We start from the raw sequence: 27,962 nt of genomic DNA on the forward strand, positions 1-27,962 counted from the left end.
GTATGCCATGACGCCTGAATGTTGTGTCTGTGAGGAAGATGGCGGACTCAGTAGCGGCTGGGCTTGGAGACGAAAATGAGACTGATAATGAGGATAAAGAGAAGGAGAAACGACTCTTCAGCGGCGTCAAAAAGACAGAGAAGCAAGCCGCTACATCAGATGTTACAGAAACTCTGGGCTTTTACGAGAGGAAGGCGAAATGCAAAGAGAGAAAGAGCAATATGTCAGGTAAGAGTGACTGACAGCGGTTCTGTGCGCTAAATACACATCGTTTTCAACCTAGTGAGCTGTCTACATAGACTGTATGTATCAGCATCATAAGCATGTCACATATAGATCTAGTTGGTAAGCAATGTTTGATTAAACGTTACAACGCGCCAAACTGTCTAGGTAGGAAGCTAGCAAGTTACCACACACAACAGCCACAATGCATTGCATCTAACGTTTTATAACGTTACTGTCTGAAGCATTATCAGTTAACATACCAAAGTTTGTTTACCTTTAATAAAATCAGATAGTTCGACATCCATTAGTGTATTTAAGGTGCCGCAATTACCAGTGTGGCTCATGTGACACATTCAGCCGCTTGCATAATGAGACTAACTTAACTTTAGAAGCACAAGGATCAAGACAGCTGATCAGTTGTGAAAATGTAAAGTTCTACACGAGGTTGCTTAGGAACAGTAACGTTTAATATTAACATTATGTAATGCATTAATTTGTGGTAACATGCATAATCAAAATTATAGCATAACATTTATTCATCATTCATATTCATTCTTGAATGCACATGAATCTCTAATATATTAATAGGTTTATTAATTTAAGTTATTATGAAGCAAGATTTCTGCTGGAAATTTGATAGTCCCACTTTATGTTAGGTGTCTAAGTAATTGTTAGGTACAATGTATTGTTTTCATGTGGTATAGCAGAACACTTTTGCGGCTATCGAGGTGGGAGACGGGTAAGGTTAGGGACAGTTTTGGTGATATGGTAAGGTTTAAGCGGGTTAAGGTGTAAGGCCCAACAGTGTAATAGATCCAACTACATAAATAATTACAAATACATGCAGGTTTCTAAAACGGTTTTTATATAGTTATCATTAATGCTGGGATTTTAGTGTGGGTGTTTGTTTAGGCTATGTGAGAAGCGAGGATAATGCTTCTAGAATTGCTACTAGAGGCTTTTGTGGGCGTTTAAGAGTTGATGCTAATAATTAATTTTAAATAGTATACAAAGAAATGATCAAAATAACACACTAGCCTAATTTTGGTCATTCATAATTAGGGCCCAAGCCCTGAAAGGGCGAAGGCCCTATTGTTTTCCTAAGGATTATTTTTCTTTACTATTATTATTATAATTAGGGCCCAAGCCCTGAAAGGGCGAAGGCCCTATTGTTTTCCTTCCGATTATTTTTTTTTTTTTTTTCTTTTATTTTTCTAACGACTATTCGGGCACTTTTGGGGCCCTTAACATGCTCGAAAACTCTTGAAACTTTGCACACGGGTCAGAACCCGCGGCCATCAGGGCCGGGCTGAAGCTGGTACCCGGGCGTGGCAGGGGGGCTCGACAGCGCCCCCTGGAACGGGGTCCGAACACTTGGTCCATAAATCAAACACGCTTGCATGTAATAATATGAAACTCGGTACACATGTTGATCTCATCGTTTCATCTATACCTCGCGCTTTTACTTTTTACCCCAGCCCAACAGGAAGTCGGCTATTTAGGGTTGTTCGTAAAACACTCGCAATGGAATTTTTAATACTCCTCCTAGAGCTTTGATCCAAATTCGACGAAACTCGGTCAGCGTGAAGTCAAGACATTGAGGATGAAAGTTTGCGAGGGGATTTTTGATATCTGGAACGGTTTGGCCGTGGCAAGGAAACAAAATTATGGCGAGAAACGTGAAACAGGAAGTGTATCATAACTTCAGCACACATCAACCGATCTTGATGAAACTTCAGCAGTGTGTTCGCTGTAAGAGGACGATCACATGGATGTGACTATTGCGAGTCAAAGTTATAGCGCCACCAACTGGCAGCAGGAAGTGTGTCATTTTCAAAATGCTTTGATATCACCCTTTTATTTTTACCCGATTTGCTTCAAACTTCATCTGTATAATGCAAACATACGGCAGATGTAGACCTGTGAATGGATTCTTGATATCTTTGAAACTGTTGCCGTGGCAACGCATCAAACTTTACCATTCTTTTAGGATGCTTTTGAGACTCTTAGCATGCTTCAAATTGCATGAAACTCGACAGACACATCACATTTATTAGCCAGTAGACATGTGCAACGTTTCAGAAACGGGTGTGGTGAGGGCTCAGTAGCGCCACCTTTTGACAAAAGTGGGGTTGTTAGTTTTATCTACAGTTACAAAAATCAGTATGTATATTGTACTCCTCGAGCCGGACAACTTTCTAATTGACACTCATTAGCTAGGACCCACAGAAAGTCAGATATGTTTGTTTGAATGTAGAGAAAATCTCAGAATTTTGCCAGTCTCTCAGTGTCCCTCTGTGTGAGTGAGAGGAGGGGCGCCTGTCAGGTTAATTTTAACCCTTTATTTGCTGTGTGCAACTTCTCTGGCATTTTCGGGGGCCTTAACATCCTCTAAAACTCTTGAAACTTTGCACACGGGTCAGAACCCATGGCCATCAGGGCCGGGCTGAAGCTGGTAACCGGGCGTGGCAGGGCGGCTCGACAGCGCCCCCTGGACTGGGATTCGAAAATTTGTCCATAAATCAAACACACTTGCATGAATTAATATGAAACTCGGTACAATTAAAGATCACATCAGGCCAAACAACTTTCGTGCTCTAAGTTTTAAGAAGGAAGTTGGGAATTATGGGTTGTTTGAATAATTCTCCTAGGAGAAATACATCAAATTACAACGCATGTGTTTACCAATCACAACCAAACTCGGTGTGCATGAAGTCAAGACATTGAGGATGCTCAATTCCGGACGGATTTTTGATATCTCGAACGGTCTGGCCGTGACGAGGAAATGAATTTTATGACTAAAAAAGGACACATAAAGTGTGTTATAACTTTGCTCATTTTACCTACAGTTACAAAACTTTCCACGTATATTGTTCTCGTCAAGCCGATCAACTTTCCAATTTAAAGTCATTCGCTCTGAGCAACAGAAAGTCAGATATTGTAGTTTGAATGGATTTATTTCCCCTGCGATTCACTCACTCTCTCTCTCTCTCTCTCTCTCTGTGTGTGGGTGTGTGTGTCTCTGTGGGGAGGGGAGGGCTGTTGTCTGTGTTTGTGTGTGTGTGGGTGTGTGTGTGCATGTGCGTGTGTGTGTGGGGGGAGGGGAGGGCTGTTGTCTGTGTTTATGTATGTTTGAACCACACAGTGTGGCTGGCTGCGATTTTTCCTATAAGTCCTTGTCTCTAAGTCCTTGTCTTTTTGCATAACAATTTTGTATTTTTTTTAAATGACAAAATAGGCATATAACCCCCATCTTTTAAATGTATAGTTTGCTTTAAATAAAAGTACGATTGTATTTGTAATTGAAGCTGAATGAATTTAAAATTCTTGTGCTATATTTCAATATATTTGTTTTCCTTAAGATTTTAAAACACTAACTTCATTCTTTTCTGAATTACAAATATTTGTTTCTGTATAAAATAATACTCTGACTAAAAACACATTTGATGTTTCTTTTTGTATTTTTATTTACATGTATTTATGTATGTGTGTGTGTGTGTGTGTGTGTGTGTGTGTGTGTGTATAAAGTGCAGGTTTTTTTAGATAAAGTAGAATTTCTATAACTATGTGTTGAACTGATAAATCACTCTTTTTTTTTCTTTTTTTTAACCTTTATTTATCCAGGTAAAATGTTTGAGAACCACTTCTCATTTACAAACATGACCTGGCCAAGAGGCTACAGGAAAAAATAAGAACATAATGTACAGCTGTACATAGTCAAACACATAACACTTAGAACAAGCAGCTAAATAAAAATAAAAAAGACAACAAAGAGGAAAAAGAAAACGAATAGAGTGCTTAAATAAGTGTGTAAATATGGTTCATGATTGTCAGCAGGAACAAGAGTCAACTATGTAATTTTCGAGGTTTTGCTTAAAGGTGGAGATTGGGATCAGAGATGCAAGTTTCAGGGTATTTTGAAGTATGTTCCAGTCGTGTACTGATGCAAAGCGGAAGGCATTATGTCCAAAGGTAGTAGAAGTAGGGGGGATACTAAATTTAATCAAATTACTTGATCTTGTGTGATAGGTGTTATGAGCGGCATGAAATAGGGATGACAAATAGAGAGGTGCCTTGCCCAAAATTGTCTTATATATGAAGAGAAACCAATGATGGAGCCGCCGGGTATGAAGGGAGGGCCAACCCACCAGTTTATACAGGTCGCAGTGATGAGTGTGATAGGGTGCATTAGTGGCAAAACGGATGGCTGAATGATGGATTGTGTCAAGTTTTTTTAGAGCTGTGTTTGGTGCCACTCTTGTGTGTGTTAAACACAATCTACTTAATACAGACAACTTCATTATAAAGATAAATAACAAATCCAAAAAAATATATGATTATAATCTATGACAAAAAAAGCCATTACAAACTATATTAGTGGTAAATACACATTGCTCTTTGTATTGTTGTAAAATACATTCATGAAAAACAAGATAACAAAAATCAAAAAGATAAATTATTTTAGATAGAGCCATGGCTGCTATAAAATTGAGACAACATGTTTTAAATGTATAGCAGAGATGTTAAATGAGGCAGCAACATACAAACTTTCTAGAACAACATGGACCTGGATAGCTGGTTTTTATGGAGGACAGTGAATAGGAAGAGGGTGCAAATCAAACAGCTCATTCTCAGACTACACAGCAAACAGCTTAAGTTTTTAGTGCTTTGTTTGAGGTTTTTAGTGCTCTGTCCTATCTTTTATCAACACATAATAGATAGAACAGAACAAGAAAGGCAATTAATAATCTGTCATTGCATTATGATATGAAAGGCTCAGTACAGTGTGGCACAAAACGCTTATGCGCATCCCGAGTGGAGAATGATGCGCTTAAAGCCATATGGAGTTACAGCGCACAGCGCATCGAGTCCGCATTGATGCAAGCTCTACAATACACTTCTTTTCGACAGTCAAAGTGGGGGTTACGTTTTTGCACGTCATACAGAATAACCCTAAAGGCACCAAGGTGGCAGTGCCACCGGCTTTATATTAAATATAAATATAGCTGTGAGCAGCGATAAAGGGCCAAAGCCGGCGGTACCACCATCCCGGTGCCTTTAGGTAACTAAAGGCATCAGGGTTGCGGTGCCACCGGCTTGGGCCCGCAATCGCTGCTCGCAGCTATATTTATTATTATTTTACTACCTTTTGGGCACTTTTGGGGCCCTTAACGTGCTCGAAAACTCTTGAAACTTTGCACACGGGTCAAAACCCGCGGCCATCAGAGCCGGGCTGAAGCTGGTACCCGGGCGTGGCAGGGCGGCTCGTCAGCGCCCCCTGGAACGGGGTCCGAACACTTGGTCCATAACTCAAACACGCTTGTATGTAATAATATGAAACTCGGTACACATGTTGATCTCATCGTTTCATCTATACCTCGCGCTCTTACTTTTTACCCCAGCCCAACAGGAAGTCGGCTATTGAGGTTTGTTTGTAAAACGATCGCAATGGAATGTCAAATACTCCTCCTAGAGCTTTGATCCAAATTCGACGAAACTCGGTCAGCGTGAAGTCAAGACATTGAGGATGAAAGTTTGCGAGGGGATTTTTTATATCTCGAACGGTTTGTCCGTGGCGAGGAAACGAAATCATGGCGAGAAACGTGAAACAGGAAGTGTGTTATAACTTCAGCATACATTAACTGATCTTGATGAAACTTCAGCAGTGTGTTCGCTGTAAGAGGACGATCACATGGATGTGACTATTGTGAGTCAAAGTTATAGCGCCACCAACTGGCAGCAGGAAGTGTGTCACTTTCAAAATGCTTAGATATCACCCTTTTATTTTTACCCGATTTGCTTCAAACTTCATATGTATAATGGAAACATACGGCAGATGAAGACCTGTGAATGGATTCTTGATATCTTTGAAACTGTTGCCGTGGCGACGCATCAAACTTTACCCTTCTTTTAGGATGCTTTTAGGATGCTTTTGAGACCCTTAGCATGCTTCAAATTGCATGAAACTCGACAGACACATCACATTTATTAGCCAGTAGACATGTGCAAAGTTGCAGAAACGGGCGTGGTGAGGGCTCAGTAGCGCCACCTTTTGACAAAAGTGGGGTGGTTAGTTTTAACTAGAGTTACAAAAATTGGTATGTATATTGTACTCCTCGAGCCGGACAACTTTCTAATTGACACTTATTAGCTAGGACCCACGGAAAGTCAGATATTTTTGTTTGAATATGGCCACTCTGAGCCTACATGTGTCTTTGGCTGGCTGGCTGGCTGGCTGTCTGTGTGTGTGTGCAGGGGGAGGGGGCTTAACCATTTCACTGCTGTGTGTATGACCTGCATAAAGAAAATACATTTCTCAAGCCTGGTATTTTTTAAATAAGTTTTTATTTTTATTTTTTATAAGTAAAGGCATATAACTAGTTTAATTGTAGTGAATTGACAATAGTTTTATATAATTAGTTTATTAATCAGATTAACTTGGTCAATAAACTTGGTCTGAAAATTTGGTCCATAAATCAAACACACTTGCATGTAATAATATGAAACTTGGTACACATATAGATCTCATCGTTTCATATATAGCCTACTTCACACTCTTACTTTTTACCCCAGCCCAACAGGAAGTTGGCTATTTAGGGTTGTGTTTAAAACACATGCAATGGAATTTAAATTATTGCTCCTAGAGCACTGAACCAAATTCGACGAAACTCGATCAGCGTGAAGTCAAGACCTTAAGGATGAAAAAGTGCCACGGGATTTTTGATATCTCGAACGGTTTGGCCGTGGCGAGGAAACGAAATTATGGCGAGAAACATGAAACAGGATGTCTGTTATAACTTCAGCATACATTAACTGATCTTGATGAAACTTCAGCAGTGTATTCGCTGTAAGAGACCGATCACATGGATGTGACTATTGTGAGTCAAAGTTATAGCGCCACCAACTGGCAGCAGGAAGTGTGTCACTTTCAAAATGCTTTGAAATCACTCTCTTATTTTTAACCGATTTGCTTCAAACTTCATCTGTATAATGTAAATACACGGCAGATGTAGACCTGTGAATGAATTTTTGATATCTATGATACTGTTGCTGTGGCAACGAAACAAACTTTAACATTCTTTTTTGATGCTTTTGGGACTCTTAGCATGCTTGAAATTGCTTGAAACTCAACAGATACATCACATTTATTAGCCAGTAGACATGTGCAACTATGGCAAAAGATTAAAGTAATGTCAAAAAAGTAAACACTAAAAGCCTCATATCTTCTAATAATGTAATTATACATCATTTGTTTCTAAATTAAATTATACAAATATTATAACGTCCCCAATTTTTCCCTTTTTTCATTTAAGAATTATGTTTACGTTCAAAAACAGCCAGAATTGTTGTAAAATTCAAAAAAAAAAAAATAATCTGAGTCATACGTAGTGCTATACTGCCCTCTTGTGTTCAATATCAGGTAGGCCTATTGTGTATATTCCCACCGGTTAATCAACGTGTGACTCTGCTGGGACTTGGGAGCTTTTAAATCGCTTACTTAAAACCGAAAGTCAAAATACGGATGTCCGCACAAGACATTAATGGTGTGGAGTAGAGCGAGCATTTTAAATAAATTCCTATTAAGTAGGATTGAACTAAACAGAAAGAATGTTCACTCTGTTCTGCTGGTTCCTCGCTGGTGGATCATATGATTACTTTGTCATAATCTATGACAAAAATGCTATTATAAACTATATTAATAATAGATAATACACATTGCTCTTATTTTTAAAAAATACATTCATGAAAAACAAGATAACAAAAATCATAAAAAGATAAAGCCATGGCTGCTATAAATGTTTGAAATGCATAGGACAGATGTTTAATGACGCAGCAACATATAATTGAAAGGCAATTAATAATCTGTCATTACGTCACTGCATTATGATATTACGGCTCTAATACGGTGCAGCACAAAGCACTTATGTGCATCCCGAGCGGAGAATGATGTGCTTGAAGCCACATGAAGTTACAGCGCAGTGAGTCCGTATTGAAAAGTTCAAAGCACAAAGGAAATACATATTTATGAACAGTGTATTATACATTATCTATCTATGCAATAGTTTATTGAGCCTTTTCTTTTAAAGGTTTTAAATTTCAGTTACTGTGTGCGTGAAGAACAATTATAGTGCTCTGACTCTAGTGTTGTGATCTAACCGACAGCGTCCGACACCCGGTAGAAAGTAACACGATTAAGTTACAGCAATAAAGTCCAGCAAGAAAAAGTTTCTTCATTCGAAAATATAGACCTTTAGACCTTTATCTTAAAGATCCAGTATAATAGGATTAACATTGAATCATCTTGAAGATCGTTTCATCATTGACTGTAACCGAATGCGACGTGCTGTTTGAATGCTGAATGGAGAATGACTGACAGGCGCAGAGAGGGAAAAGTTTACGTGTTCTTGAATTTAATGACTTAAATATTAATTTCTATATCACATAATAGCTTCAGAACACTTATAATACAGTACACAAAAACTTTATGGTACTTTAGAAAGTTTTTGTGCCTTTGTGCCTTACATAGAATAGTATATGCACAATATAGAATTTGAATCAGCCTCGTCAAAGATGGCAGTGTCAGAGCCGATACCGATCCTGAGTATCTAATCGGCGCACTTCTTTTCAACAGTCAAATTGAAATTGAAATTGCTTGAAACTCAACAGATACATCACATTTATTAGCCAGTAGACGTGCAAAGTTTCAGAAACGGGCATGGTGCAAGGACTAAATAGCGCCACCTTTTGACAAAAGTGGGGTTGTTAGTTTTATCTACAGTTACAAAAATCGGTATATACATTGTACTCCTCAAGCCGGACAACTTTCTATTACATAGTCATTAGCTCGGACCAAGAGGAAGTCAGATATTTTGGTTTGAATATGGTGAGCCTCTCTCTGAGCCTACGTCCCTGTATGGCAAGCCCTTTTAACATTTTAAAGCTAAGTTTGCCTATCCGGAATTAACATTGTAGATATCAACAACGTCTTTCTGTCTAGTCGTAATTACATTTTGGATAGTTTGTATTATCATTTAAGATATCTGTAACATAATTTTGACTAGTCGAAATGACAGAGTATGGCAAGCCGTTTTAACATTTAATCATGAAAGGGCCAAAGCCTTCGGCACCGCCACCCGGGTGCCTTTAGGTAACTAAAGGAACCGGGGTTGCGGTGCCACCGGCTTGGGCCCGCCATCGCTGCTCGCAGCTATATTTTTATTTGTTATCTGCAACATCAGACTCAGAAACTAAACATGTGAATGCATTGTTAAATTACTAAAATTAGCTTAAAATCTTACTTAAAGTAAATATTTTTGCAGCAATGTTTGTTTGACAAAAAAGGTTTGAGTTGAAACAGAACGCAGGAAGCCAAAGTGAATCCAAACAAACTTGTCAACCTTTTAAATGGGTGGAATATATGAAACTGAGGGCATTTTTTTCTGTGCTTTTCTTTTAGAAAGCTTTTAGGTTGTCATCATGAGCTCAGATAGCAAACAGGTGTTTGTTGGATGATAAATTTACTCATTTTATGTAACTTAGTTATAAGACAAACAGATAAGAATCTGGTATCTCTCTGGCTCTCTCTCGATCTTTCTCTCCACTTTGTTTGTTTTCCCATTCACTTTGTTCATCCTCAAGTTTATCCTTCTCTATTACTGTTAAAAATAGAAAGTACTATGTGTGTTGGCAACAGAACACATTTGCAATGTGTGCTGTTCAACTCAGGACACTTTCTTGCTCTTATCACAACACGCTTGGCCTTAGGTCAACATAAACATGCACTAAAAACCGTCCAGGACTTTCTGTTCCACTTAAATTAAACTTTTATGTTACTGGTCTGCTCTGCTGTAGATAAAGTTTGTGTTAACAGAGAACCACCATCACACAGCAACTGTGTCAACAATGTTCCTGATCAAATCACTAAACCTTTACTGCTGTGATATGAAAACATAAAACAAAGAAAAGTTGCTTATTGTGGCTTTGTTTGAAGATTGCTTAAAAACTTCTATTTAAGTCTGTGTACGAGAATCACATTTTTCTATTTTTATCATGATTCACTCATTATTCTGAATAGACAGCTTAACAAAATAACATGTAATTTACTAGACGTTCTGACAAAATGTGAATTGGAGCATTCTATAAAAAAATATATATAAATAAATCAGTTTTAATGAACACTGACTCGCTTCACTACTGCGACTGTCAGCTAGAATGTGGATTCTGTGCCTGAGTGTAAATGATTTAGATTTAGTAAATTATCTATTTCTGCAGATATATTCGTCATTCAAAAAGGGAAACTGACACTGCCAGCTGCAGATACACAAACTGTAAACAAAGCAGTGCATGCTGCTTACTGTTTTAAATATCAGTCCTGTTAAACACTTTCTTTATTCCACTCTGTTCGAGTTAATAATGAAATATTTGCCAAGGAACACTCAGGTAAGATGACGTAACATAAGTGCAGCCTTCTATCTGTAGAGTTTTGACTTCTTTGCTGCTGTTTTGCTATTATACTTGTGCACTGACTCTTTCACTAAGCTGAACAGCCAATCAGAGTTCCCTCTTTCACCGATGGCCCGACGGCGATTACGCCAACATGTTGAGTCGGCCCAAACAAAGCCCATGAGGACCAATTTCAGCCGACGGTATGGAACCGTGTGGTTCCATGCCGTCCCCTCCGAGGAAACTTAGTCGGCCAATGCACAAAAACTGCCCGACGGCTGATCGTCGGCTAGGCTTTTGGTGTGTTCAAGTGCAGCTTTTTTACTCCGACGTGAGGCGACAACCAGTGTTGCCACACGTATGATAATTATCGTATTTGTACAATAATTTTGACCTGTACGATGTACGATCAGTAATGAAAAAAAGTCCATAATGTACGATAATTTATGAATTTTGTGACGCATGAATTTTGGATAAGACTGCTTGGGTGTTTTAATCGAGATCACAATTTTTTAACGATTTAATCGTGCAGCTCCACATATGGAAAATCTAGGATTTAAATATAAATTTTGAAGTTTTAAAAATGTAAAACAAAGAATCATTATTTACAAAAATGAATGCACTGCATAATACTCAAAGGGCTAATTGTTGGTAATTTTTTTGTATCCAACTTTTTGGTTTGTTTTGTTGTTTTAACCTTTCACCATTATTACAGGTTTATAAAAACAATTTTATTAAAGACACTGTATTATTGTGCTGTTGCAATGCAAACAACATCAGTACTATACATTTACCTAAAGAATTATTAGGAACACCTGTTCAATTTCTCATTAATACAATTATCCTGTGGGCAAAAATGCCTTGTTAATTCTAGAGGTCAGAGGAGAATGGGCCGACTGATTCAAGTTGGTAGAATAGCAACTTTGACTGAAATAACCACTCGTCGTTACAACCGAGGTATGCAGCAAAGCATTTGTAAAACCACAACACGCACAACCTTGAGGCGGATGGGCTAAAACAGCACAGGATCCCACCGGGTACCACTCATCTCCACTACAAATAGGAAAAAGAGGCTACAGTTTGCAAGAGCTCACCAAAATTGGACATTTGAAGACTGGAAAAATGTTGCCTGGTCTGATGAGTCTCGATTTCTGTTGAGACATTCAGATGGTAGAGTCAGAATTTGGCGTAAACAGAATGAGAACATGGATCCATCATGCCTTGTTACCACTGTGCAGTCTTGTGGTGGTGGTGGTGTAATCGTTTAATGCCACAGCCTACCTGAGCATTGTTTCTGACCATGTCCATTTCTTTATGGCCACCATGTACCCATCCTCTGATGGCTACTTCCAGCAGGATAATGCACCATGTCACAAAGCTCGAATAATTTCAAATTGGTTTCTTGAACATGACAAGTTCACTGTACTAAAATGCCCCCCACAGTCACCAGATCGCAACCCAATAGAGCATCTTTGGGATGTGGTGGAATGGAAGCTTCGTGCCCTGGATGTGCATCCCACAAATCTCCATCAAATGCAATATGCTATCCTATCAATATGGGCCAACATTTCTAAAGAATGCTTTTAGCACCTCGTTGAATCAATGCACGTATAATTAGGGCAGTTCTGAATGAGAAAGCGGGTCAAACACAGTATTATTATTGTGTTCCTAATTATCCTTTAGGTGAGTGTATAAGACCCTCAATCCACAACTCACAAAGTTTTAAAGAAATAAAATAAAATTGTAAAATAAATTATGACATTAATTTTAATTAGAAAATGATCTAAAGTGATCTAAAATCCTATATTGGAAAATATGGAAAATCCTATCGGAAAACTATTCATAATGGCATTTTCACAAGTGGACTATTTTTTTTTGTAATGGTAGATAATTGAGAGAGATGGAGAGAGGTTTATGCTGGCGCCCTTGTTTATTCATCCTCCTTTCACACACACACAGGAACATTTTGAGCTTCCATCCTCTGTGTACAGTATAGTGCTAAATGATTGTGCTGTTTCATTGTGCTGGATGCATGTGACTACACATTCATGTGTGTGTTTATTTGTCTGTCTGTGTGCAGATCTCTCTCTGGTGAGGTTTATTAGTGCTGAGTTGACTAGAGGATATTTTCTGGAACACAATGAGGCCAAATACACAGAGCGGAGAGAGAAGGTTTACACCTGCCTGCGTATTCCAAAAGAACTGGAGAAGGTACCAAACATGGCACAAAATTACACAATCCACACTTAATGAAATAACTGTTCAGTACAATATCTTTCATCATACTGTGCGTTGTTTTATTTATCTGCCAACCAAAGGAATTAAAACCATAATTATATATTATTATAATATTATTAATGTTAAAATATGTTCCTAACACTCCCCTCATCTGAAAACAGATGTGTCCCAAACTCACTCCCTTGGGGGTTGTTATGTCATGTTGATGGCTTCTGAGTGTATTTTTGTATGGGTAGAAAACAAACAAATGGCTTAATTAAATTAAAAATATATTATTACATTTATTATTTACTCTTGTCTTATTTATAAAAATAATTAATTGTAAATATAATGTATTTTTAATTGTTTATTAAAACATATTGTATTATATTTTTTTTATTTTATAAATATATTTTTATTATAAAAAAATATGTATTTTCTAAATTTATACATAAATATAAAAATAAATGGTAATACTTTACAATAGGGTTTCATTGGTTAACATTAGTTAAAGGAGTAGTTCAATTAAAAAAAAAACAAAAAAAAAATGTTCTGATGATTTACTCACCCCCATATCATCTAAGATGTCCATATCTTTCTTTCCTCAGACCAAAAGAAATGAAGGTTTTTGATAAAAAACATTCCAGGATTTTTCTCCATATAATGCACTTCACTGGTAAACCAAACGGTTCAAGGTCCAAAAGACGGTTTAAGTGCAAACTGTCCAAAGGGCTTTAAACGATTCCAGACGATGAATAAGGGCCTTATCAAGCAAAACGATCGCTCATTTTTTTAAAAAAAAAAAAAAGAAAAGAAAAAAACAAACTTTAAGTTTTATAAGCTCAAATGGCCGCCTTGCTCTGTTCTGTGATGCGTGTTCGTGACTCTCTTGTTCAAACTCGTTTATCAAATTGAACAAATATTTTTTCGTGTCATTTGGTTCATTCAACAAACGAAATGAACAAATTGAAATAAAAATAAAAGTTTAAATAAAAGTTTTATTTTAAAAAATAAAAATAAATAAAAATTTAAGTTTTAGAAGCACAAACGCTCGCCTTCCTCTGTGACGTTACGTAATTGCGTATTATGTTATGTTACGAACGCGCATCACAGAACAGAGCAAGCTTCATATAACTGAAGTCCATTATCCTGGATAAATCCATAGATCCATAAGTCCATAAATCCTGGAATGTTTTCATCAAAAACCTTAATTTCTTTGCGACATAGACATCTTGGATGACCCGGGAGTGAGTAAATTATCAGCAAAAGTTTTTTTGTTTTTTTTTAAAGTGAACTAATCCTATAACAAATTAAACCTTATTGTGCGTAAAGTGTTACCAAATAAATAGTTTGAACATTTAATACCTTGTTTCTTCAAATTGAAGGAACGGATCAGTCATGTGACATTTTTGTCAAACCTGACATGAAGCATCTAAATGTGTGTTCTTTACACAAATCTATCAAATAGCTACAAGAATATTTGCAAGCGCACAAGTTTTAGCTACTACTTTTATGAAATTAATGGTGCTTTTTTTTGTCATTTTGGAGTTTGACAGTCTGAGTTTTTGAACTAAGTTATACCACATCCAGGACTATCACTGACTATCTCTCTCTTTCTCTCTGTAGCTGATGATCTTTGGGTTTTTCCTGTGTCTGGATGTGTTTCTGTACGTGTTTACCCTTCTGCCCCTCAGAGTGTTTCTGGCCCTGATCAGACTGCTGACACTGCCCTGCTGTGGCCTCAGGTAATACACACACTGTACTCCGGATATGCTCTGAGCAATGTTCCCAAAAGTAGGACTGTAATATGATTCTGATAAACCAACAGGTTGAAACATCTGAGCTCTCTACTTTTTTCTTTCACAGTATTATTACAGACACACACACAGACCTACACACACTTAAACCCAAAATGATTGTGCATATACTCTTCTGCCTGCAGAGCTAGTATTTGTCCCTACTGCAAAAAGAGCAGGTATTCAGAAAAAAAGGACTGCAGCTGCTTTAAGCACACACTAATGTGCTGGTATGATTGCAGCGGCTGTGTTCAATTCCCTGCGTCCCAATTCGCCTACTTCTACTACACCCTAAAAGTACGTACTCTTTTTGTGAAGAAAAAGTACATACTTTTGAGTGGACATACTACTTCGTCACCTTTAACGGACAGATCTGTCGCGTGCACCCTGTCAATCATCTCGTCAAAGTTAAAATCCTTACCGTTTCGGAGAGAAATGTTGTTGGACGTTCATCTTCCAGTCGTGGGTCTTTCATGCGGAGACTCATGTGTTTGCAATTTGAATATAATGATGCATTTAAAAGTTAATGTCTAACGTATCTTTACAAAAGTTCACAATAGGGGATTATCACGCTTCCGGGTTTCATGGGCGGGATTTGTCAACTTTGTGCATGTCCACTTCCGACGCAGTTCAACAATGGCTATATATGTCACTGCTCTATTCCACTTTGCAAATCTAACCAACAACGCCAACCCTACGTAAGTTTTCATGGATTCCCCGACTGAATTGAGTATAAGGATGAACTGGATTAAAACTTTAAAATAAAACAAGGTAGCACGTTTGTTTGCAACCGGCACTTTAGTGAATCAGACTAATTTACCAGGGATGCCAGTGTAGTCCGTCATCAGTTCGCCAGCAAGATCGGTCATTCAACGGAAGTGGCAGTGCACAAAGATCACAGAATCTGGAAGTCCTACGTATCAGCGTGACAATCCCCTATGCTTCTGCATAGGGTTGGGTATCGTTTGAATTTGAACGATTCTGATTCCGATTCCGATTCCTTGTTTCGATTCCGGTTCCTAACGATTCTCGATTCCGATTCTTCTAAGAGGCAGGGTCAAAAATTTTTAGCTAACCTTGCTAACCAACGGCCTTTCTGAAGGAAATACTCCTTCTGTAAAAATACTCCTTTTGTCACAAATTTTTTCATTTTGCCGAGATTTCGTTATTTTTAGAAAAGTGAAGCCACACTTTGGATCTCCGACGTAAGGTACTCATGTTCGACTCGCGTGGTTATGCCAACACTTCCGGTTAGGGTTGCCGCGGTGAGGAAAATTTCCCACCGGTTAATCGACGTGTGACAACACCGGTAATCCCGGTGTCACCGTGGAGGGCAGGGCGGGGGGGTTAAATAGCTTTTAAATGCGTGCGCGTTATACTTTCACTTTCGAAATAAGCGTCAATTGCTTGAATGGACAAAAAAAAAACAACTCGCTGATAATAAAACTTTTATTTATAGACTTTTATTAGCATAACGAACGAATAAAAATAACCCCATGCATAGGCTGAAAAAAGTGAAAATCGGCAAAATGTGGGCCCAAACAAATAAGAACCATAAAACGTTTATTAACGAATAAGAAAATAAAATAGGCCTAAATAAATTACACAAAGTTTAAATGAGATAAAACCAATTAAAAAGAGACGAATATAAAATAAAAACTTCAAAACGGACCTTAGCCTACATAAATGACATACTTTCACTTTCGAAATAAGCGTCAATTGCAATTCAGCGTCAATTGCTGGAATGGACAAAAAAAAAAAAAACAACTCGCTGACAATAAACTTTTATTTAGACAGCACTTTTATTAGAATAATAAACGAATAAAATATAGACAGAACTTTTATTAGCATAACGAACGAATAAAAATAAAGTGAAAATCGTAACGAATAGTAACGAATACTTAAAAAAAAAAATCAAGACATCGCGGTGTCACGGTGGGAAAGTGATGTCACCGGTGATGGGGCTTAAAACCGGTAACACCGTCAACACCGTCTATCGCGGCAAGCCTACTTCCGGTAGACGCTTCTTCGTTGGTGTCGTTCAGCCGTTTCTTCTTCCGCTCGGCGGACTGTGAATATCGAAACTAGGAATCGAAATTTTAACTTTTGAACGATTCCGGGAAAAACTAAAAGTTAGTCCCGGTTCCAATCGATACTCGATTCTCGATACCCAACCCTACTTCTGCAGATGCAATATAATAATGTAGCCAACATTCGTCAGGTTAGATACTGATAATTAATCACTTAAACCCCTTTATCTAAACCTCTCTACACAACCGCCGAACTCGTGCGTCCACCATGTCTGTAGTTTTTTAACATTGTTTACTCGTGTTTGTAGTTCTAACCGAATCCTCGCCCAGCGCGCAATGGGTTGTGAGCAATGTCAGCCGTTAGAGTGTGCATCGATCTACACTTCGGATTCTGACCGGATATAGTAGATCAGGGGTGCACAATCCTGCCAAAGAGACCATCCGGGTCTCTTTGGGACACTCATTTCAACATATTACGATTTGGGACGATTTTCGAATACTATTTAGGACGGATAGTATGCGAATTGGGACGCAGCAACACTGTTTTCCACACTGGCTTCCGTTGCCATAGCTGTCTAATTTTGCACTGTTGTGCTTTGATTTCACAGTGGAATACTAAAATCATCTGGGATGATTCTCAGAATGGCCATGTTGTTCTTTCTGTCTTTAAGGTGTACTTGCATGATCAGTCACAGGATGGCAGTGTGATCACAGTTAACAAGCAAAGCTCTGTTAAAGGAGAAACAAATGATTAATGCAATATATTAATGTATTATTAGGTTTGTGAAATGCTTCTGATAATGGAAATTCAGTAAGTTGCATTCAGTGCATGTTTACGTACAATTAATTTTTTAAAATATATTTGTCCTAAGCCAATTATGTGTAAAATGCAGATTGTATTTACAGTAAATGTAAATAGTTGTACTTACTGTTAGCAACCCAGTGTTAATGCTAACAATGTGCATTTTGTCTAGTAACAAACTTTTATAATAGTATATCAATATGCATTGCCGTTTGAGGTTTTGGGGATTTTTTTATGTCCTTGAAAGATGTCTTTTATGTTCAAAAATACAGTTATTTACAAGTTTTCTATATGAATATATTTTTAATATGAGTAAAACTCGTATTAATGGAATTTTTGTTACAGCAAATATTTGCATTCCTTTCCATTTTTAAATTATAGTTAAATTACCTGAAAATTAAATTAGTGAAAATTAATTATATGTATAAAAATTATGTCTAATGGCATTTCTGCCTTTTATTTGGATAGGATAAAAATACTAAATATTTCAATGCTATGTTTTAGAATAATGTTAAAAAATGTTTTATAACAGCTTTATTTGATGTTTTTGGGTACGTTTACAATGCTGATCTTTCCTCAGCACATGTCCTGTGTTGTAAAATCTTTAGCATGATGCATGAACCACTGAGAGTGTGACTCGTGATCACTAACCCAGTGGCTTTGTGTGTGTGTGTGTGTGGAAGATCTTACCAACAGAAGAACTGCTTTGTGATTATAATCAGCTACTCTTCCTTTTGCGTAATTCCAGATGTCTATGGAACCAATTTAACCAGAAAATGTTTTGTCTTGTCTGTGTGTGTGTGTGTGTGTGTGTGTAGTGGATCTCGTATCTTGCAGCCCGCTCAGGTGTGTGATGTTCTGAAGGGTTTTATCATGGTTCTGTGTTATTTCATGATGCATTATGTGGATTATTCCATGATGTACCACCTGATCCGGGGTCAGTCTGTCATAAAACTCTACATCATCTACAACATGCTAGAGGTACAGTATCACAACACTCACATTTGTTACTATTATATTTACAGTAGTAGGTGAATTGACACTCTCTGTGTTTCTCCTCTAGGTGGCAGATCGCTTGTTTTCGTCTTTCGGTCAGGATATTTTGGATGCTTTGTACTGGACTGCCACTGAACCAAAAGAGAGAAAGAGAGCTCATATAGGAGTCATCCCACATTTCTTCATGGCTGTTCTCTACGTCTGTATCCTTCACACCAGCTTTGTTTTAAATGTCACATAGTCATATTTGGATATAATGACAATTTTATATAGATTTGAATAAATTCTCAAACTCTGCTGTTTAATATATAGTGTGTAATAGTAAAATTGATTGTAAAAATGAATACAAAAATACAGAACTAACAAGTTAGTAATTACAACTACAGTTTTAAGTTCTGTATGAAATATGTTTGAAGTAAAAAATTTTCATATAGCTTGAATGTAACACTACACCCTGCCTCATTTAATATACGCATTTCTATGAATATGCAAATTAGCCTCCACTCAGTCACACCAGCTCAGTGATCGACTCATTGATGATCACACCTTGACGTGATTGGTTACAAGATAGTTTGTGACGTCATAAACGCCAGCGATTTCAAACCGTGTTTTTGAGACTGTCTTTGGTTCACTGCAGTATTAAGGAGAAAATACTCAGCAATGATGTTGACTTATGAATTTACACATGGTTTGTCTTAAAGCATATTAAAAAAACCGCATAAACTACATTAAAAGCTACACTGAAACTGCTCAGTTGTATTTTTATGATATAATTTGCAATCTGTCATAAGTTATAACTTTTCCTTAATTAATAATGCAGTTTTACATGCCATTCTAATTATGGTTCAGGCCACCACACTGAATGTGGCTTTCAATTCTCATAACAAGTCACTTCTCACCATCATGATGTCTAATAATGTGAGTGCGTGCACAGCTTGTTTATTAAATTAAATACACTACAAATGACTTTGCTCTCTACATTTGTCTCTGTATATTACATTATACAGCAGCACATACTTTCACACTTTCTTTTGTAGGGTTTATATTAATGTATGTTTTTCTTTACGTAGTTTGTTGAGATCAAAGGAAGTGTATTCAAGAAGTTTGAGAAAAACAACCTCTTCCAGATGTCCAATAGTGGTAGGTCCATGTCTATAAACTCTTCTCAAACTGTCACTGATGAATTGTCTCAGTATTCCTATCTGTCTTTCTCATTACAGACATTAAAGAAAGATTTACAAACTACACACTCTTACTAATAGTCTGTCTAAGAAATATGGAGCAGTTCTCCTGGAATCCAGGTATCCAGTTAACAACTGACACATCTCAGATATTTTGTGAATATGCAACATTGATGTGTGTATTAATCATTGATTATTGCTCATAGATCATCTATGGGTGTTGTTTCCTGATGTTTGTATGGTAATCGCCTCAGAGATTGCAGTGGATGTTGTCAAACATGCCTTCATCACCAAGTTTAATGACATCACAGCAGATGTGAGTTCAAATTATTGTTGCACTGTATACCAGGCTTAAAATATTGGCAGCACAAAATATTCCTTAGATTGTAATCATAAAATATATTATATGTTAGACATATTACAAATATATATATATATATATATAAACATAAAAAACATATATTAATAAAATATGCTGATGTTCATGTTATCCTGGCAAAAGATTAAATGGTTAATTAATTTGGCATTAGTGAAATACACATTTTTTATATTTTTTATCAAAATAACAAATATATAATCATCTTGTGTTGTATATTTAATATTCAAATATAGTTATAATAATTATTATTATTATGTAACTGTGTAACGTTAAATACAAATAAATAATATAATATTTAATGACAAACACTAAAAGCAATACATACCATTTTCTGTCAGAGCGCAAAGATTTGCATTCGTACAACATGAGTAGGCTGATGGTACCTTCACGTGCTATGGTATAATTATGGTAAATACCAAAAGCCGACAGTAACACTTTACAATAAGGTTCATTAGTTAACAATAGTTAATGTATTAACTAACATGAACTAACCATGAGCAGTACATTTGTAACAGTATTTGTTAATCTTCGTTGATGTTAGTTAATAATATTAAAGCTGTTCATTGTTTGTTCAACTAATGTTAACAAGATTTTAATAAAGAATTAGTAAATATTGAAATTAACGTTTACAAAGATTAATAAATGCTGTATAAGCGCAGTTCGTGCTAACTAATGTAGTTAACTAATGTTAACTAATGAACCTTATTGTAAAGTGTTACCAAGCCAACGTTGAAAATTAGGGAACTGGGCACTCATTAAATTATGGAATAATTGTTAAAAAAGAAATAAAATAGGCATATTTGTGAAAAAAACAATCTGATATTTGAGTTACATAGAAGCTTTTTATTTGTTTTCTTCCTAATTGTACTTGAAATAGTGGTCAAGTCGGTCCAAATTTTTTTAAATGTCACGCCACGGTACTAGATGCGCGTGCATGTCCGAGACATTGCGACCGGCGGTGCTGCTGATGTGGTGGCTGTAAATCCACTTGTTGATAAGAAAGGAGGAAAGAGCCAAATATGGAAATATTTAGGATATTTGCACATTATAGCGATATGGCGCGCTCATTTTTACAGGCGCGCAAGTTCATTTGCCGCGTTTCCATTACCCTTTGCGAATTAAATGTACGCACAATGGAAACACGCCCATTTCGTAAAAACTTCCATTTATTGCAAAAAAGTTTTTCAGGCAATTCGAAAAAGGAATATTTCGCAAAACTGTAATGGAAACAGGTTTTGCGCATTTACAGTCACCTGACTTGGAAGACATGGTGTGTTTGGGGTCCGTGTCCGCAAATAATAATTATCATCATTATTATAACATTTATTAGGCTACATATGTAGAAGATCCTTTTATCCAAAAAAAGGAACAAAGCAATTCGCCACATCTCATTCATAATACAGCTTGGACAATAATAATACAGGGCTAAGATTATCACAAATAAACACTTTTGACGCATACCCAAGTGTGTGTGCGGAGTGTGCACCTGCCATTTAATGCTTGGATAACACACCAAGTCTCCTTCCATTAATAATAATTATAATGTCTAGTACGGTGGCTATAAACCTACCAATGTCCATTGCCATTATTTTTGGAATGACTTATCGCGAGAGGAAAAAAAGATGTTTTAGTCACATAACATTGGTTAATGGAAACGCCGTCATTTCGCAAAAATTACGTCACTCTCGGCATAGGTGAACAGATAATGGGCCAGATCCGAGTCTATTTTAAAGGTTTAATTAAAGGTGAAAGCACACTTTTGATGGGGGGCCCATCTAAGATTATCTTGTCCCGGGCCCAGGCAAGACTATCAGCTGGCCTGCGTGAACGCACCATAAGTATCATCATACTAATTGATATCATGATACTTCTGCTGTTATCATGTTGTTGTGGTTGTGATTTAAAGGGATCATTTTCAATTTTGAATAAATAAAGCCATTAAAATTTTGAGAAGACAGTAGTTTACCAGTTAATACGAAACACTATAGGTAGATTATATGAACATTGAATCACCTAGAAATGAACTACAGTTACTTGAAAACAGTAGGTCTTAGTGCAAATAGAAGTTTTTTTTGTGCGTGACCTTACTCTGCTGAAATGACAATACACTAAAACATGTATTCATGTATAACTTTTATCTGAATAAACTAAAGAAAATCAGAACATGAGAACTGTGACATGACCTAATTAAGTCAAAGGGTTTCCTTATGCACATATTCGAGACTGTTCCTTCTAGTCTAAAACACAAAAACCTGTCTCAGTCAAAAAGAAGCCTTTACAAAGAGATACAGGTTTCCTTTGGGGGTGTGTCTGAAAATCAGCACCGCTCTCAGTGTCTTGGGTAACCCTGACAGATCCACTGACCCAAATCTATCAGCACACACAGAGCTCAGCGTCTGTCCAGTGTAGAGCCCCTCTGCTCTTGAGATACTCTTCAAATGAAGGATCAGTGACACTACAAACTAAACTGTCCCTAAACAAGTGTCTGAAAGAGGAAAAATAGAAGGAACATATGAAGAAAATAGGGGTTAAGCAGTCAAAATACAATGTGTGTGTGTGTGTGGGGGGGGGGGGGGGTGATATGTAATGACAGAAAGACGAGTGTAGTTACTGGCAGGGATTAGAGACAGATCTGCTTAGTTTAGGCAGGAAGATTAGTGTCACAGCACACACGGGCACACTTTTCTCTCTCCTGTACTGTATTTTTTCCTAGAAGTGGACACTAGCCAAAAGAAACAAAACAAGTTACCATATATTCAATATACATCTTAAAGTTTATGTATTTTTTATTAAATGGCTCAAATTGATCTTTCTTTAAATCAGAACCAGCATTTCAGCCAAACCGTTACCAATTACACAAAAGTTTTTGATCAAAAGTGACATTTACAATTACAATAAAAAATTTCTATTTTAAATAAATGTTGTTCTTTCTAATCAAAAAAGTTTCACAATTTCCACAAAAATATTGAGCAGCACAACTGTTTTCAACATTTTTGATAATGAGAATTGTGAGCACCAGATCAGCACATTAGATTGAAAAATCGGTTTATAAATAACAGTTTAAAACGTATTAAACATGAATGAACTCTTTGGTTCTCGTATGTTAAGCAAGCAAGCTTGAGCTTCTGTTTACTACAAATGGTGTGTGTGTGTTGATGAATGTAGAAAAGAATAAAAATAATCTTGATCTCCTGAGTTATTTGATAGAATCATTCTAATGTGGCTTCTTAGTTTACTGATTTTTGTAATTGACTGAATTCATAATACCTTGTAACTGTGTGTGTGGGGGTGTGTTTGTGCAGGTCTACAGTGAATACAGAGCGAGCTTGGCCTTTGATCTGGTCAGCAGCAGACAGAAAAATGTAAGTGCATTTATCATATCAGAGACCTTTTTAAGCAAGACCATAATCTTCCGAACATTTACCCAAGTCTATGTCAAATTATGTATTAAATATGATCGATTGTTGAAAGGAATGACTTAATTTTTTTTTCAGTGTCTTGTTTTCTCCTGATCACATTGAAGGGCATTTTGTCAAGCTTTTTTAATCAGATACTGAAATATGTGTGTTTTCCAGGCATACACAGACTACAGTGACAGTGTGTCCAGGAGGATGGGCTTCATTCCTCTTCCTCTTGCTTTACTGGTAACCTGCCTCATCTTTATTTCATCACTATACCAAATCTATCACACAGTACAATGTAAAAGCAAGAACATAAATCCTTACAATGTTTGCATTCATTTGCAAATTGTCATTTTACAGACTCTTGTTGACTGCACTGCATTCACTTACACAAGCTGTATTTGTCAATACTTTTAAAGCCATTAACAGGGAAGGTACTGTGATGTGTAGTTACTGTTATTAGTTATACTCATGTAATATGTGTTTGACAGTTGATTCGGGTGGTGACCAGTTCTGTGAAGATCCAGGGCTCTCTGTCCATTGTATGTGTCGTGCTCTTCTACCTGGGGTATGAGTTTGCATTATTTGTAACAGTTTAAAAGTTGTTTTTTTAATCAAATATATTTTTATAATTGATAATAATGTTTAATAATTACACTATTACAAGATCACCTTTAAATAAAGTGTAAACTGATATTCACAATATTAGTGTATTTTTGATTAAATAAATGCAGGGTCACACTTTAGGGTCCAATTCTCACTGTTAAAAAACTATTTACTGTGACTTTTGCCTCGATAAACTCCTAATTATTTTGTATTTTGCTGAATGTGAATCATGCTGAATAAGGCAAGGTTAGGGTTAAGTAAGCAATAAGGTACGAGAGGCTGTGCTGTATCGTGAATAAGTAACGGCTGAAGGGCGTTGTTAGGCACGACGCGAAGCGGAGTCACAATTGCATGTTATAAAGTCAGAATTGCGAGATATAAAGTCAGAATCGTGAGATTTAAAGTCAGAATTGCGAGATATAAAGTCAGCTAATATAAAGTCGCAATTCTGAGAAAAAATAACAGAAGTGTGACTATCTCACAATTCTGACTTTTTCTAACAATTGCGAGTTTACATCTCTCAATTCTGACTTTATAACACATAATTGCGAGTTTATATGTCGAAATTCTGACATCTTTTCTCAGAATTGTGAGATATATACTCGCAATTGCGAGTTATCACGCCAATTCTAAGGGGAAAAAAGACTAACTTTTTTATTCAGACACAATTCTGACTTTACAACACGCAATTTCGACTTTATATCATGCATTTCTGACTGTATAACACGCAATTGCGACTTTATATCTTGTAATTCTGACTTTATAACACGCAATTGCGACTTTATATCACGCAGTTTTGACTTTATATCTCGCAATTCTGACTTTACATCTCGCAATTCTGACTTTATAACACGCATTTGCGACTTTATATCACGCAATTCTGACTTTATATCTCGCAATTCTGTCTTTATAACACGCAATTGTGACTTTATATCACGCAATTCTGACTTAATATCTCGCAATTCTGACTTTACATCTCGCAATTGTGAGAAAAAAAGTCAGAATTGTGAGGAAAAAAAATCCGAATTGCGAGATAAAAAGACGCAATTACCTTTTTTATTTTTCCTTCTGTGGCGGAAACAAGCTTCCATAGCAACTAGATATAGCAATAGTGAAAATTGGACCCTAAAGGATTTCTTTTCAAAAACTCGTACTGATTGATCACACACTTTTGAACAGTAATGTGTATAATCCAAATGTTGCATTGAGTCTGTGTGTTTCTGTGTGTTTATTCAGAATGATCACTCTGAAGGTGCTGAACAGTATATTGTTATTGGGGAAATCCTGTATGTATGTAAAAGAAGCAAATATGGAGGAGAAGCTGTTTCAAAATCCCCCCTCTGCAACTCCCAGCAGAGTGTCCAGCAGAGCAAACCGGACCAAACACACACGAGAACCACCAGGTAACACAAGAAACCTTGAAAGCAGAGAGAAAAATAGTTTGAAAGTCTTATAAAGGTTTTGTTCTCTCTGACTAATTGTGTCACCCCCTCTGAAGGTGAATCAGCGGAAGAGGCGTCTGCATCAGTCACCACTCAACCCACCCAAAGGGATGAATGCCCCGCCCCTCAGCTCCCCACCAGCGAATCAGATCAGTTCCTCACAACACCAGATGAATCGGAAGATAAAAGCCTTATTCAGGACGATACAGAGCTTACACACAGGGCGCCCAAAAAAGACTTGCTGGAGATTGACCGCTTTACTATCTGCGGTAACCGTATTGACTGACATCAACATGCACCTTCAAGTTTGATGCCAGTTATGCACTGAAATGCCCACCAGCTTGATTTGTTTGACATTTGAACTTGAGCTTGTTGGAATTGGACAGCAAGAAACTGCAGGATATTTATTAATTAATGGTGCACCTAATTTATTTGAGACTTAAACACACCCATTCACATCATATCAACACACACACACGCACACAGTTTTACCCATTTGGAATCCACCCAGTGAAGTTTCAAAGCTTTCAAGAGGTTCACCAACACCTTTGGATGACGGGGGAGATCTTGGTCCAGTGGTCACTGTGCTCTCCTTTCACAGAGGATGCCCATGAAGAAAAAAAGAGAATGGGATTAATTCTATTCTAAAATTAGATTCCATTTGATCTGCATTGCTTTAAAGCAAATGGCAAAAGCTTCTTGTTCAGTTCTCTTCTTCATCCATGATTTCTGTATTTGGAAGTGTCCCTTCAAATCTACAATCTTAATTTCCATCTGAAGACTTTTTAGTTTGACAAATCCCCATGTTCATTGGCAGTCAATTCCGAAGTGTAGTTTTGTAATTGCAGATGTGTTATGCAGGTTTTCTTTGTGTCTTTGAGTGAAAGCAGGAAGCAGGCTAAACTACCTTTTCACATTTTTATTTATTTTTCTTTGAGTTTGAAAACAGGGTTTCCAAAGTTTTACATCATTTCATGTAAGGACCATTTAAAGGGCCATTGCGAGTATGGGATACTGTGCTAAAACGCATGTTAAATGCCGATTGATTTACATCGTAGAATAAGTTTGCATCTGAATGAAAGGATCGTAGATTAATGCAAGATAGTCGCATGGAAACAAAACTGAGTAGCTGGACTAGCATAATGTGATTTGCCAGCTAAAATGAAGGAATGAAATAGTTTCCATTTGGTGATGGAAGGTCTTTATCTTACTGTACCAAGAGCAGCAGATTTAATGAACATCATACATTGGTGCTGATGTTGGGAGCAGATGCTAAATAGTCAATTAACAACATTCCAAAAGTCAGAATCTTGACCAAAACATGGTTAAATATTGAACCTTTTGCTAATATCTTGAGCGTATTTGGAAGAAATAAAATGCCTCTGTTGGCCCCTAATGTATTTACAGATCTATGAGCATCAGAAGCCATTAACGTAAGTGAATAAGTCAAAGTTTCAATTTCTAAACCAGTGACGAGTGCCCATGCTCAGAAACAATGCATGTGTAGTGCTTAAAGAACTTATTGGAGTGCATTATTATCACAGAGAATACTTTTTGTCATACATTTACTTTGCATAACAGACCACACTGTCTTAACCTTATTTTTTTCATAATCATATCACCTAGTACTGGAGGTCAGAATTTAAGTTGAATTTTTTGAATTAGGAATTTGTATTACTTTGTATTACAAATGTGTGGCTATAATTGCTTTGCTTTGTAATATGGTGGCTTTCAGTCTGACAATTCACACTCAAGTCAGAATGCCAAAAGTCATCATAAAAGTCTGTCATATTATGTTAGGTGCTCCGTTTCATTTAGGAAATGTTTTAAGCTGAAAATATCAAATATGTCAAGGAATCACTTACTCTCCATTATCAAACTAACACTTTTCAAAACATTTTCAGAAGCATTCACTTGACTTAAACTGCCAAAATGATATCAAAGAGCATTTCTCTCTTTTTTTTTTTTTTTACATTTGAAACACTGATGTTAGAAATACTTCTTATTTTTTAAAAGATAGACCACTATATGCAACGTTTGGTTTTGTTGTGATTTTCAATAATTACCTGTGCATTCCCATGTGGGTTAAATCACCTTTTGAAATAAGATTGAAGTTTGACTGGATCAGTAATCAAAAGGATGGTTTGCTTGACTGAACCTTTGCATTACATACTCATATTCATTTATTTGGAAATACTGAAAAAGACAAGTTCTTTCCACACTGCTGGACTTCACTACTGTTTTCTCGCTGATTAATATCAGTTTGTTGTTTTTTGTGTGTTTATGTTTCCATATTGGCTTCAGCATAAGTTTCTTGCAAACTTGTGTTTCCTGTAGAAACTGAAGAGGAATGACGATGTCACATCCCCTGAATGGGATGTTTCAGAGACTGATTCAGGGGGAGAAATCAGGGCGTTGTGTTAATTAAAGTTTGTTGTTTTCTA

General features: G+C 36.8%; 1 protein-coding gene across 1 annotated transcript; it reads left to right on the forward strand.

Moving 5' to 3' along the window:
• Positions 1-27,962, forward strand: tapt1b (transmembrane anterior posterior transformation 1b). Its single transcript, XM_039693384.2, has 14 exons — positions 1-228; positions 12,749-12,879; positions 14,512-14,630; positions 18,332-18,494; positions 18,577-18,712; positions 19,330-19,427; positions 19,580-19,649; positions 19,730-19,810; positions 19,897-20,006; positions 23,372-23,431; positions 23,645-23,713; positions 23,962-24,038; positions 25,313-25,479; positions 25,575-27,962. Exons 1-14 carry the CDS (start codon positions 39-41, stop codon positions 25,802-25,804), a joined length of 1,701 nt encoding a protein of 566 aa, XP_039549318.2. The 5' UTR covers positions 1-38; the 3' UTR covers positions 25,805-27,962.

The sequence above is a fragment of the Pimephales promelas genome, chromosome 6 (assembly GCF_988280905.1).
Source record: "Pimephales promelas chromosome 6, fPimPro1.hap1.1, whole genome shotgun sequence".
NCBI lineage: Eukaryota > Metazoa > Chordata > Actinopteri > Cypriniformes > Leuciscidae > Pimephales > Pimephales promelas.

Coding starts and splice junctions, on each gene's coding strand:
- tapt1b (XM_039693384.2), top strand. CDS start 39: ATGGCGGACTCAGTAGCGGCTGGGCTTGGAGACGAAAATGAGACTGAT. Junction 23,432..23,644: donor TCAGCAGCAGACAGAAAAAT/GTAAGTGCATTT, acceptor TGTGTTTTCCAG/GCATACACAGACTACAGTGA. Junction 24,039..25,312: donor GTCGTGCTCTTCTACCTGGG/GTATGAGTTTGC, acceptor GTGTTTATTCAG/AATGATCACTCTGAAGGTGC.